Raw genomic sequence first — 12,640 nt, forward strand, 5'->3', positions numbered from 1 at the left:
TACTTACCAGCTCCTGATCACATCCACGGCCGGGTGCTGCACGCGTCCACCCCGGGATGGGGTGGCGCTTACTGCTGACGTGCGTCTCAGCTGTGTTGCCAGGCAACTGTGTGAGACGCCGTCCCCGGCCGTGGTGACGAACAGAGTGAGCCTGGTGTACACAATGGGGAACCACAGATAAAGAGATATAATCATACTTCAAGTACACATACAAATAACAAATCCCAACGCTACAGAGATGAACTCACACAAGCTCCTGATGTCATCTGACGTCGGGTGCTATGGGCGCACACTCCGGGATGGGGTGGCGCCTTGCTGCTGACGTGTGTCACTGCTGTGTTGCTGAGCAACTATGCAGGACGCCGTCTCCGACATTGATGACCATCAGAGTGAGCCACTGTCGACAATGCTGCTGTCGACACTAGTTAGAATGTGTACAATGTGCAATAAAGGGGACAAAAAGTAATTCAAAGGAAAGTCTGCCAACTAAATCGCTCATTCAGTCCCCCGGGGCGTACAGTTTGGAGACGGTATATCCATCTGGACTCCAATTTCAATAGTGTGCCATCTCGATCACCCCCACGTATGGGGGATGCAGTTACGATCCCGGCGTTCAGAATCCCGACGCCGGAATCCCGACCGCCGAAATGCCGACACTTTCTCCCTCCTGGGGTGTCCACGACACCCCTGGAGGGAGAATAAATTAGTGTGCCGAGCGTAGCGAGGCACCCGGCCCGCTGCGTGGCGAGCGCAGCGAGCCCGCAAGGGGGGGGCGATCCATGTCCCCCCCTTGTCGGCATTTCGGCTGTCGGGATTCCGGCGTCGGGATTCTGAACGCCGGGATCCCGACCGCCGGGATTCAATACTGAATCCACGTATGGACATGGGGACATGGTCAATAATTCTGAACTTCAGTTCAGCTATGGTGTGGTTCTTTTCCAGCCAATGTCGGGCCACTGGTTGGTCAGACTTGCGTGTAGATAGAGCACTATTGATTGCTGAGCGATGAAGAGCCATTTGTTCGCGGACCGTGCGAATAGTTTTCCCCACGTAGTGGAGTTGACACTGACAGTACAGTAGGTATATAACATGAGACGATAAACACGTTAACACATGTTTAATGGCAAAAGTCTGGTTCTTGTGAGGGTGCTTGAAGAAGGTTCGGCTGGTCACGATGTTTTTACAAGTTGTGCATTTTAAGCACCTGTAACAGCCAGGGGGCCGTTGTAGAAAAGATGTGTTTGATGTTGTGTTGGAAAAGCCTGTGATATCCGTGCGCATCACAAAGTCCTTAATATTTCTGCCCCTGGTATAACAAGACATGGGGCGAGTAGTTTTAAAGCAAGGGAGGGCTGGATCGCTCTTAACAAATCGGCCACAGTGCAGTGGTGGCTCTTTGCACTACCTGGCTGGTGGTCGTGAATTGTTGTTTCTACGGAAGGATCTGTTTATTAGATTTTGTTTTATTAGAGAGTAATTCATTCCGGGGTATCGATAACACCTCTTGCTGGGTACGTTTCAAGTGTTGTAAATTGTATCCCCTAAGGTGGAATTTGGCCACTATGTTGTTGGTGCTCTCTATAGCTGCCTCTGGTGTACTCGAAATTCTGACAGCTCGCATGAACTGGGACTTGGGTAACCCTCGTTTCAGTGGTTTGGGATGGTGACTGGAAGCAAGCAGTAGGGTGTCGCGGTCCGTTGTTTTGGTGTAGACACCAGTTTCTATTTTGCCAGCTTGGATTTTGACCGCTACATCCAGAAAGTTAATGTTTTCCTTTTGAATGTTTATGGTGTATTTGATAGGGGAGTTGCTTGCATTGATGCAGGCTATGTATTGTTCCAGTTTGGTGGTGGGGCCAGTCCACAGCATGAAGATGTCGTCGATAAAACGGACGAATAGCAAGATGAATTGATTAAAGCTTGTGTTATTGAGGAATTTTTCTTGCTTTCATTTTTTTATATTTTTATTAAAGATACTGTGAATATGTTATTGTGTGGTTTGAACAGCTATTCTACAGATGTGTGTTCATTAAGGGCAGCCTGCTAATATACTAATCAATTACTGTATACACTAATTTTCATGTAAAACATGACAGTTTTTCTCCACTAGATGGCGACATAGCCAGATCTATCAAGCCCAACATGACCACTAGTTGGTCTTAGCACTTCAGAAGGAACCCTGTGTTAACTTCTTAGTCCTGGAAGCGTGCAGCGGTGCCTTAGTATAAAAGATGGCCGCCCGCTGTGTAAGTCACGCTGGCGAGAAGCCGGGGCCACTGGGAGCATACCACACGGTAGCTCCCTGCAGCTCCTTCTCCTTAATAGCGCCAAGTGTTGTAAAAACCTTATCCTACATTACCGCCATTTTGTACACTGACCCCCACGGCTAACCAGGGGGTCAGGTATACTCACAATCTTGCCCTGCTGGCCGGAGGTGGTAGGGCTGAAGGAGGACGGGTGGCAGCCGTCCACTCGGGAGACTGTAGTCTCTGCAGCCAGCGACTGGGGCACGAGCCGCACGCAGCTGCGGCCGAGTCCCCCCAGCAGCTCCCACGATGCAGACAGGCAGCGGCAAGTCCTTGCCTATCTGTCCTCACATCACATGTCAAAATACATTTCTGTATTAAACTTTCTATCTATTACATTATGCCTTGGAGCAAGCCACAGTGTGACCAGCTCCCAGAGTGCACATTCTAAGAATGGGAGGGGAATTAGAAGGGAGGGAGTTGGCCACACTCATTTAAATTTAAAGTGCCCATGCTTCCTGTAGTCGCCCTTCTATTCCCCACTGTTACTCCAGTGACACCTAGTGGATGAAGGAGAAATATGACCCAAGCAGAGTCCACCCTGTTCTCTGTCATGGTGCAGGTGCTTTGGAGTGTACTCTGACTGTGAAATCTGTGAAAAACACTGCAATGCTTTAACCTTGCTTGCCTGGATATTAACCTGGTATGCTGTTTACTTGCTACACTACTTTCAGATGGAGTGAATAGGCAGGGGTGACCGGAAAATAGGGGTGAGAGGAGTTACTCAAGTAATTAGGGCACACCTACTGGAGAGCAGGAGAAGCAGCCAATGGTTGAAGGGACTCAGTCAGTAGTAGGAACTTAGTTTCCAAAAGTGTAAGGAATTATGTAATCATACAAGGTACTTATGTAGTAGCCGGGCACCCAGTACGCCCTTAGCATACTGGGCTATTCTCCATAGTGAAATCGCATTGCATTGGATCTCACGCCATGTATGGTGCCGTGAGATCCGATGCGATGCAATGAGATGTCCCTTTAGTTAATATTAAGTGTTCAAGAGTGCTTATACAATGAAATATCGCATGGCACCATACACACCGTGCGATGCGATATTTCATTGTATGGCCACCCATGCTATGAGATATGATGGGTGCTTCATTGTGGAAGCACCCATGCAATTTTTTGGGGTTTGTTTTTTTTGCACACCCACACTATCTACGGCACCCCGAAGCATGGCGAGCGCAGCAAGCCCCGCAAGGGGCGGCGGAACGCGTCCTCCCAATTTTTTCATACCCACTCTATCCACATCGGCGTGGAGTTAATTTTATATAGTGTGGCGAGTGCAGCGAGCCACCGAGCCTGAAGCATGGCGAGCCCCAAGGATTACTTTACACGTATTCCGCGTGCGCTCGCCACACTATATAAAATCAACTCCACGCCGACATGGATAGTGGGGGAATGAGTGTACCAGTATTATATACAAAACTTGTAGAATATTAAAAAAAAATAAACAACTTACCCACAATAATGCTGCTGATGTATACAGGCTGTATGAATATACTGAGAAGTGCTCCTTGAACCCCCAGCACTTCCCATTTTGTTAGTTTGTCAGTGGAAGACATGCTACTTATATGGCTGGTAACATTGTGTGGATAGTAAGCCACCGGACAACTTTTCCCCTCCAGGGAAACATGAAGGCTTAATTTGTCATTAGTTTCATGTGCAGAAAGAGAATGGGGACTGAGGAATCTAAAATAAAACAAAAAAATAAAATTTAAAAAGTTTTCTTTGAGAAGCAAGTAAAATTCACATTAATTTATCCAAAAGGTTATGTATTACTTTGTTAATAATATAATTGGGTACTTGTGAGTTATCCGGGGCGCCCGATGTGGTCATCGCATGCCATTATAATAAGGCATACGATGCGATGCGACGCGATTTGCCATCGCGTCGTATCTCGTCGCATCGTACGCTTATTATATGGTATACGATGGGATGCGATGCGACGCGATGTTAACACTTCCCGCCCATTTTTAAACCCGCCCTCTGGCACATCTGGCAGAAAATCAGTGTGAGGTAGTTTCCAGAGGAGAGAGCAAGTGATTTACAGAGAGAGCAAGTGATTTACAGTCTTGGTGTATTAGTGAGGTGAATTTTTGGACATTTGCCCCAATATTGCCCCATTTGGCCCCTTACACCTGCCCCATTTTGGCCCTTACACCATTATTCCCAAAATGGCTTTGGTTGATGGCATCTTCAGCCTCCCAAAAACTGAGGAAGAGACAGTCGTATTCCTGCAGGAGAAAGGGCTGCTCCCATTGACTGCCACATGCCCAAATGGCCACCCTATGCGCCTGTCCCTGAAAGAGCGCAAATGGCGCTGCTATATTAAAAGTTGCAACAAAAAACAGAGTCTGCGGGCCTCCCTATTCTATCCTGGGTGCAGGCTCCCATTCATGACTATCCTGCGCTTCATCTGGTGCTGGTGCGATGAACTGACGTCAATAGAGTTCTGTGCTAAGAATTTAAAGCTATGCAACAAAAGCACCATTTTTTATAACGCCTTAATGCGGGAGGCATGCCAATGTGACTTGATGGCACAGCCTCAACGGCAGATTGGAGGCCCAGGGCAAATGGTGGAGGTTGACGAAACACTGTTTGTGAAGCGCAAAGCCAATGTTGGCAGAATACTCCCACAGCAGTGGGTGTTCGGAGGAGTGTGCCGGGAGACAGGGGACTGTTTCATGGTCGCAGTTGCCAAGCGAGATGCACCCACTCTCCTCGGTGCAATTGTGGAGCACGTGGCACCTGGCAGCACCATCGTCAGTGATTGCTGGCGCGCCTACCAAACTACTGAACTGGAGCGGGCTGGTTACAGCCACTTGCGGGTCAATCATCGGTTTAATTTTGTAGACCCAGAGACTGGTGCACACACCCAGAACATTGAGAGACTGTGGGGTTGTGCAAAATGGCGCAACAAACGCCAGCGGGGCACAGCCCGCCATCATCTTGATTCCTACATGCAGGAGTTTGTGTGGCGAAAGTGCCTGGCGGGAGACAGCGCATTTGAGCGCATTCTGCATGCGCTCACGTTACTTGATAAATAATGATGTTGATTGATTATTGTGTGCTTTGTGATTGTTTGTTATTCTAATTTATTTCATTAATATGTTAATTACACAGTTATTCCTTTTAATTCAGTTGTCCTTAATGTGTCAGATATGCATGATATTGATGAATGATATTGGATGCTCACAGCCACTCCACTATCAACGTGAACCCGAAGCGTGGCGAGCGCAGCGAGCCCGCGAGGGGCGGCGGTACGCGTCCTCCGACCTTTTCATGCCCTACTATCCACTAGGGCGTGGAGTGAGAATATAATAGTGTGGCGAGCGCAGCGAGCCACCGAGCCCGAAGCGTGGCGAGCGCAGCGAGCCCCGCGAGGGGACACGGATACCTTCACAGGTAAGCGCGTCCCTTCGCGGGCTTCCCAGGTGTCCACGTCGCCATGGACACCTGGGAAGCCCGCGAAGGGACGCGCTTACCTGTGAAGGTATCCGTGTGCGCTCGCCACGCTTCGGGCTCGGTGGCTCGCTGCGCTCGCCACACTATTATATTCTCACTCCACGCCCTAGTGGATAGTAGGGCATGAAAAGGTCGGAGGACGCGTACCGCCGCCCCTCGCGGGCTCGCTGCGCTCGCCACGCTTCGGGTTCACGTTGATAGTGGAGTGGCGTTAACAATGGGGATGGGACTGACATTGTGTCACTTTTTGGGACACTTTCTTGGGGGTTTTACACTGCTAAAATCGGGTGGTATCGCATCCCATCGCATCGCATGACATGTGGTTAACATGCGATGCGACGTGATCACTTTACATGGTACCCGATGTAAAATCGGGTTCGGGTGGTCATCTCGTCGCGTCGCATCGCATGCCATTTGGTTAACATACGATGCGACGCGATGCGAAATCGGGTTCGGGTGGTCATCTCGTCGCGTCGCATCGCATGCCATTTGGTTAACATACGATACCATGCGATGCGACGCGATGCGTATACGACCAAAAATCGGGCGCCCGGATAACTCACAAGTACCTATAATTGCATTAAGAGTCAATGGGGCAGATGTATTAAGCCTTAACAAGAGTGCGGGAATACAAGTCATCAATATCCCAAGAGAGAATGTTAAAACAAACCCTATCTTTGGAGGCATGCTGTATAGTATAAAGTACGGATACAAACGGAATGTAAAATGCTGAGAGTGTGCAAAAGTACATCTTACACAACTATATTAGCAACTAGTGCGGTAGCCACTAAATAAATATTGGAAGAGAATGCTGTAAATACTGTGGGCAATAATACTCAACTATACATCCCAATGGCAGGAAGGAAAAACATGATAAACCAGTCAGTAGGAGCAAGGGATCAGAGAGACAGAAGCCCAACAGTCTTTCTCTACACCGAATTGCATCTAAAATATGCTTAACTTTAAATTGCCAAAATCTGAAGATGACACGGACATGATAGGGCTTTATACATAGCACTTGGCTTATGCTTTAATTGTTTATTTTGTTTTGATTGTTACCTCTTTTTTTATAAGAAAAGTCACATGGTGTAATGAATATGGAGGGTGTACTAGCTTTCTAATTTGTTTCTTGACCAAAAACTGCTTTACAGGAGTGTGGGCTGGTGCATTGCTGGCCTCTATTGATTCTTTCCCACAAAGTTGCAAGAATAATTTTGGCGTAATGTTGATTCACTGCTGCGCCTACTGGCACACAGTTTACCAACATACTGTAACTGTTTCTTTGATATTAAGGGTGTTAACATGGTTTTAAACTTGGGATAACTATTTTTCTTGGTGAAGATGGTATTTTTCATTCATTGGACTGGTGTTTTGTCTCAGACTGGAAGATGCATGTTTCATTAGAGGGAATGAATCGGTTCCAAAAAAAAAAAAAAAAAAAATTGATACAACTCACTTTTGATTTTATTTCTGCTTGTGAGCCTTTCAACCATTTTTTGCACAAAAATTTGTCATGTTAAGAATTTAAAGCAAAAACTTGCCTAACAGTTCCTATGTTATTATTTGCCATTTCTGCCATCAGTTGGATGCTGTCGATGGTCAATGCAAATTAAACATTTGTGCAGTCTATTTATCAGCAATACTGTACATCATAATAGGGTTTACAAGCACTTTAAATTGCATTCAGATTGGGTTAAAAGCGGGTGCTATGTACATCATAATAGGGTTTGAAAGCACTTTAAATTACATGCAGATTGGGTTAAAAACCAGTAATGTGCGGCTAGGTCAGTGGCTTTGGAGTCAGCCAGCAATTATCTATGCAGTGCCTCCTAATCCGTTTGAGGGTATGCTCTCTGTATTATTTATTTACAGCTTCTTATATATCGCAGAGCGGAGGAGAAGTCAGTGGGGATATATTTTGAGATAGGCAAAGAGATAAGTCGGTGTAGTCAGAGTAATGGCTTTGTAAATAAGTAGAAGTATTTTAGATCGAATGTGGTAATATACAGGCAACCAATGGAGGGACTGACAGAGTGGATTAGCAGACAATGAATGTCTAGCCAGGAAGATCAGCCTCGCAGCTGCATTCAAAATGGATTGTAGTGCTGAGTCTTTTCTTAGGAAGAGCGGTAAGAAGGCTATTGCAATAATCAATGCGTGATATAATAAGTGCATGAATTAGAGTTTTTGCAGTGTCTTGTGTAAGGTACGGATGAATTTTGGATATGTTTTTTAGATGCATGTAACATGATTTAGAGACAGATTGAATGTGAGGAATGAAGATTCAGATTTGAGGATGACCCCTAGGCAGCGCGCTTGTGGAGTAGGATTAACTGTTGTGTTCTCAACAGTGATAGAGATATCAGGTTGGTACCTACTGTTGGCTGGTGGGAATATTATTAATTCTGTTTTGGAAATGTTGAGTTTGAGGTGCCGAGATGACATCCAAGATGAAATGGCAGAAAGACATTCAGAGACACGGAGTAATACTAATGGTGACAATTCTGGGGAGGATAGATAGATTTGAGTATCATCAGCGTACAGATGATACTGAAATCCAAAAGAGCTGATTAGTTTGCCAAGTGAGGAGGAATAGATTGAGAAAAGAAGATGACCTAAGACTGAGCCCTGTGGTACTCCTACTGACAGAGGTAGTGAGGAGGAGGAAGAATCAGAGAAGCAAACACTGAAAGAGTGATTAGATAGGTAGAATGAGAACCAAGAAAGGGCTGTGTTCTGAAGACCTAGGGATTGTAGTGTTTGTATGAGAAGAGAGTGGTCAACAGTGTCAAAGGCAGCCGACAAATCTAGAAAAAAAAAAGTGAGAAAAGGCCTTTTGTTTTTGCAGTGGCCAGATCAATGACTACTTTAGTCAGTGCTGTCTCTAGAGTGTTGAGAGCGAAAGCCTGACTGAAGAGGGTCCAATAAGATGTAGGAGTTAAGAAAGTGTGTGAGGCGAGTGTAGGCAAGTCTCTTGGAGAGGCATGGGAGCTGCGAGATAGGACGGTAGTTCGAGAGACAGTTTGGAACAGAATTGTGTGTTTTTTTAGAATGGGAGTAATAAGTGCATGCTTGAACAGAGAAGGGGGGGGGAGGGAGGGGGAGGGGGAGGGAAAGAGAAAGAGAAAGAGAAAGAGAAAGAGAAAGAGAAAGAGAGAGAGAGAGAGAGAGAGAGAGAGAGAGAGAGAGAGAGAGAGAGAGAGATTACAGCTTTTAATTAAGCTTGGGATAAGCACAGGAGACAGAGCTTTACTTATTTGTACAGGATCATGAGGAGTTTTAGTGGAGTAGGGGGATGAGAAGAGTGTAGATACTTCATCCTCACTTCAAATGAGGAGAAAGTGGCAAAGGGCTCAAGAAAGGAAGTAATCAAGTCACTGGCTGAAGAAGAGCATGCCATTTCATCTTGGATTTTAGCAATCTTGTCCTTGAAGGAAGCAAGCTCTTGTGCACGGATATTAGCTGGTGGGGAGGGTAAAGAAGTAATTTAAATGTATTAAAAAGTCGCTTGGGGTTAGTGGCATGAGAAGAGGAGATAGAAAAAAAGTTTGTTTAGCAGTGTCCAGAGCAGTACAAAAGGAGTGGTAGGTAGTCTTAAATGTGAAAGTCACATGGATTTTGAGATTTACGCCACTGACGTTCAAATATACACTATTTTGCAGAGGTCTTGTTAATTTAGAGTGCCACGGTTGGCATCTAAGCCTACGTGGATTGTGAGAAGTAGCTGAAGCAGCTTCATCAAGGGAAGTTTGTAGAGTCTGGTTCAGATGGGTTACAACTGTGTCAGGACAGGCAAGTGTAGAAATGGGTTAGCGCAGTTGCAGAGTGGTAGAAAGTTGTTGAAAATCAATAGCATTAGTTTTTCTGTGGGTTAGAGGAGGCTTGTATGATTTTGGCATTATAGAGTTTTGAGAAATGGAGAAGGATGAGAAATTGATAGGGTTGTAATCCGAGAGAGAGAGAATGGGGCGTTGGTGAATTCAGAAACAGTGCATAGCCTAGTGAATACAAGATCAAGGCAGTGGCCCTCCTTGTGAGTAGAGGAGTCAGGAGGAGGAGCATTGGGAGAGGCCGAGAAAGCAGGTTAGAGAGGAGTTTAAAGGCTTAAGGAGAAAGTGGGCTGTTAATAGCGATCACCACCCATGATGATGGTGGAGATGTCAGAAGATAAGAAGTGTGGGAGCCAGGCAGGGAAATCTGACATTCATTAAAATGCTCAAGATTTTTGGTACAGTTCAGCAAAACAAATATGAATTTTAGCTTTTTTATTACTACTGTAAACAGAGGTATCCTCATACACCTTTGCTGCAGTTGTACCAAATATAATCTTTTGGGTAGGAAGAATCAGTGGACTGTGCTGATTAATTTGATGAGACAATGATATATGTGTGTGACTAAGTATTCTGATGCAGCAGCCACATAGCAAATTATTCAGCAGTCTCCTGGGGCATACTAGTTGCAATGTGTTGCGAATAAGATGTATTGTTAACCAAAATAATAATAATAAAAAAAAGCTAGCTGTTACAAATGACCTATCAGCTCACATTATCCAGGCAATTTTCACTGTGTCGTATTGAGGTTAGATGTATGAGGACACATCTGTACTGCCTACTTGGCCACACCAATAGTTAATTTGGTTCCACCTACAAAAGGCAAATTTTATAAGTGAAGCAAACTCTTTAAACCTATACAACCAATAATTATAACACTTACAGTTGTGAATTTATTTGGGCAGCTCCTTTCGGAAGTTGATTCATATATAGATAGAGATTCAAATTTTGTTTAAGAGAAAGGAAAGTGGTTGCTGGGTCTCTGCAGAAAATAGATTTTTTCATCATAGCAGTGTTTCCACTATAGAAAAGGAGAAGCTGTCTGTAAAAATACCTGGGGAGAGAAAACATTATAGTGAACATTTATACATTGATTTAAATAGCTGGGAAGTTTACTGGCCATGGAAGCAGAATTTTGGGTACTTTTATGTTAGTTGGGCGCCCACTATAGTTAGTACGCTCATACCTCCACTATCCATGTCGGCATGGAGTTGATTTTATATAGTGTGGCGAGCACAGCGAGCCCGAAGCATATCGAGCCCCGCGAGGGGACGCGGAAAACTAAGCAAATAGCTTAGTGGGCGCCCAACTAACATAAGTACCCAATTTTGATGTTTTGTTCTGAGCCACTTAATTATTTTTTTCTGATGGCAACGTGCTCCATATCATGCTGGAAAAGTCATTATTCATCACCAAACTGTACTATGATGGTTGGACGAACTTGCTGTTAGACAGTGCTATTTTTAGGAAAATATGTTCAGGAACTGTGGGCAGGGGCAGAAAGTGGGCTGTGATGTGGGAGGAGCTACAAAAGGGGCGGGGCATTACATAAAAAGGAAAAAAAAGAAAGAAACATAATTCCAGAAAAGCACTAATCTGTAAAACATGTTATCACTAGGTGTCTGCCGCCACACCTGTATATTGCATTTACCATACTGTATTCCATTGAACACGCTCATGCACAATGGTGATTTTCAAAAGAGACATCTAGTGTATGAACATGAGTATTACACTTGCCAGCAACTCCATTCACTACACTAACCCACAATGTGCCGCCCTGCAACCAGGCATAGTGTGCATTCTGTATCGAACTATGTGTCATAGGGAGGATAGAGGACGTGGCTACATCTTTAAATCAAGAAATGAGGATCAAATTGAATTAAACTGATCTAGTGAATTGTAGGACAAGACGACAGACCTTTGGCAGTAGTGTGAAAGTGATAAATACACTTGTAGAAATAATACCTTAATAACGAACGTCTTGCAGAAACTATAGCATGTGAGTCATGAAGAATTCGCCCATCATTCTGAGAGCTCTGTCCAAAGTTAGACTCTCCAGTTCCTATAGCAACCACTTCCCATTGTTGGCCATCTATAAAAAGATTTAAAAAAAAAAAATATACAAAAATTAATTTTAAAACTTTAGCTTTTCACACAATATAGCATTCATGTTTTCAGTTCTGAAATAATCTTACATTTTGTAGTTGCTATATGTATTTCCAGAAAATGGAACAGCTAATTCCATGACCTAAAAGACTGACATTGGATATGGTGATCTCATGCTTGTGTGGATGCTTAACAGCAATACAAATCCAAATCAGGAGACTAGCTAAAAGGTTTTGGCTGACTTTGCATGCAGCGATTTGGAACCAAAGAAATTCTTATGCACCATGTAGAGCTGTGGTTGTTCCTAGACCAGGGGTGGCCAGACTGAGTCGGCGATCTACTTTGAAAGCTGAAAAGTTTTCGTGATCTACCTGGGTGGAATAATAAGGGGGTGTGGTATAATAATATGGGCGTGGCCTCATCGCATTGGGTGTAGGGACAGTCTCGCTGAAATCACACATCGCACTCCACAGAAGTGAACATTGCCTAACACAGGGGGAAAAAAACATTGCCCCCATTAAAAAAAAAAAAAAAAAAAAAAAAAAAAATCAGAACAGCTCCCAAGCCCAGAAACAGCCTTAATGTGGTGTTACCATCATGCCTACCAGTCTTGTTCCCAACATTGGCAGCACTCTTAACCTAGCTGGCCCTGCACCCATTTCCCCCATCAATCCAGCTCTCCAGCTGCAACACAGGTGAGAGCCTCAGCCAATAAGAAACAGGCTAAATTTGCATTAATCCCACTTCTGGAGAGCCCTACCTGCACGCCTTGTAGTCCTGCAGCTGGTATGCTTGGGTCACGGAGCTAGGAGGTGCCTGGCTCTGCTAGTTGCTGCCTGATGACCCCTGTGAAGCCGGAACCTCAGTTGCCTCAATCTACCCTGCCAGAGATTTAAGCTTTCCTGCAGCAGGGGGACCCGTCCGTGAGTTTCT

The 12,640-nt window shown here is 44.9% G+C and overlaps 1 protein-coding gene across 4 annotated transcripts in view; it reads right to left on the reverse strand.

Moving 5' to 3' along the window:
- Positions 1–12,640, reverse strand: part of ADAD1 (adenosine deaminase domain containing 1) — a 94,621-nt gene that overhangs the window by 39,649 nt on the left and 42,332 nt on the right. For all 4 annotated transcript variants that reach the window (XM_083174413.1, XM_083174399.1, XM_083174392.1 and 1 more), the window contains exons 7-9: positions 11,567–11,693; positions 10,485–10,655; positions 3,766–3,995 (exon numbers count right to left, since the gene is read on the reverse strand). In XM_083174413.1, coding sequence (XP_083030539.1) covers positions 3,766–3,995; positions 10,485–10,655; positions 11,567–11,693 — 528 coding nt within the window. The remainder of the gene's footprint in view (positions 1–3,765; positions 3,996–10,484; positions 10,656–11,566; positions 11,694–12,640) is intronic.

Source organism: Crinia signifera, chromosome 1, assembly GCF_055691185.1.
Source record: "Crinia signifera chromosome 1, ASM5569118v1, whole genome shotgun sequence".
NCBI lineage: Eukaryota > Metazoa > Chordata > Amphibia > Anura > Myobatrachidae > Crinia > Crinia signifera.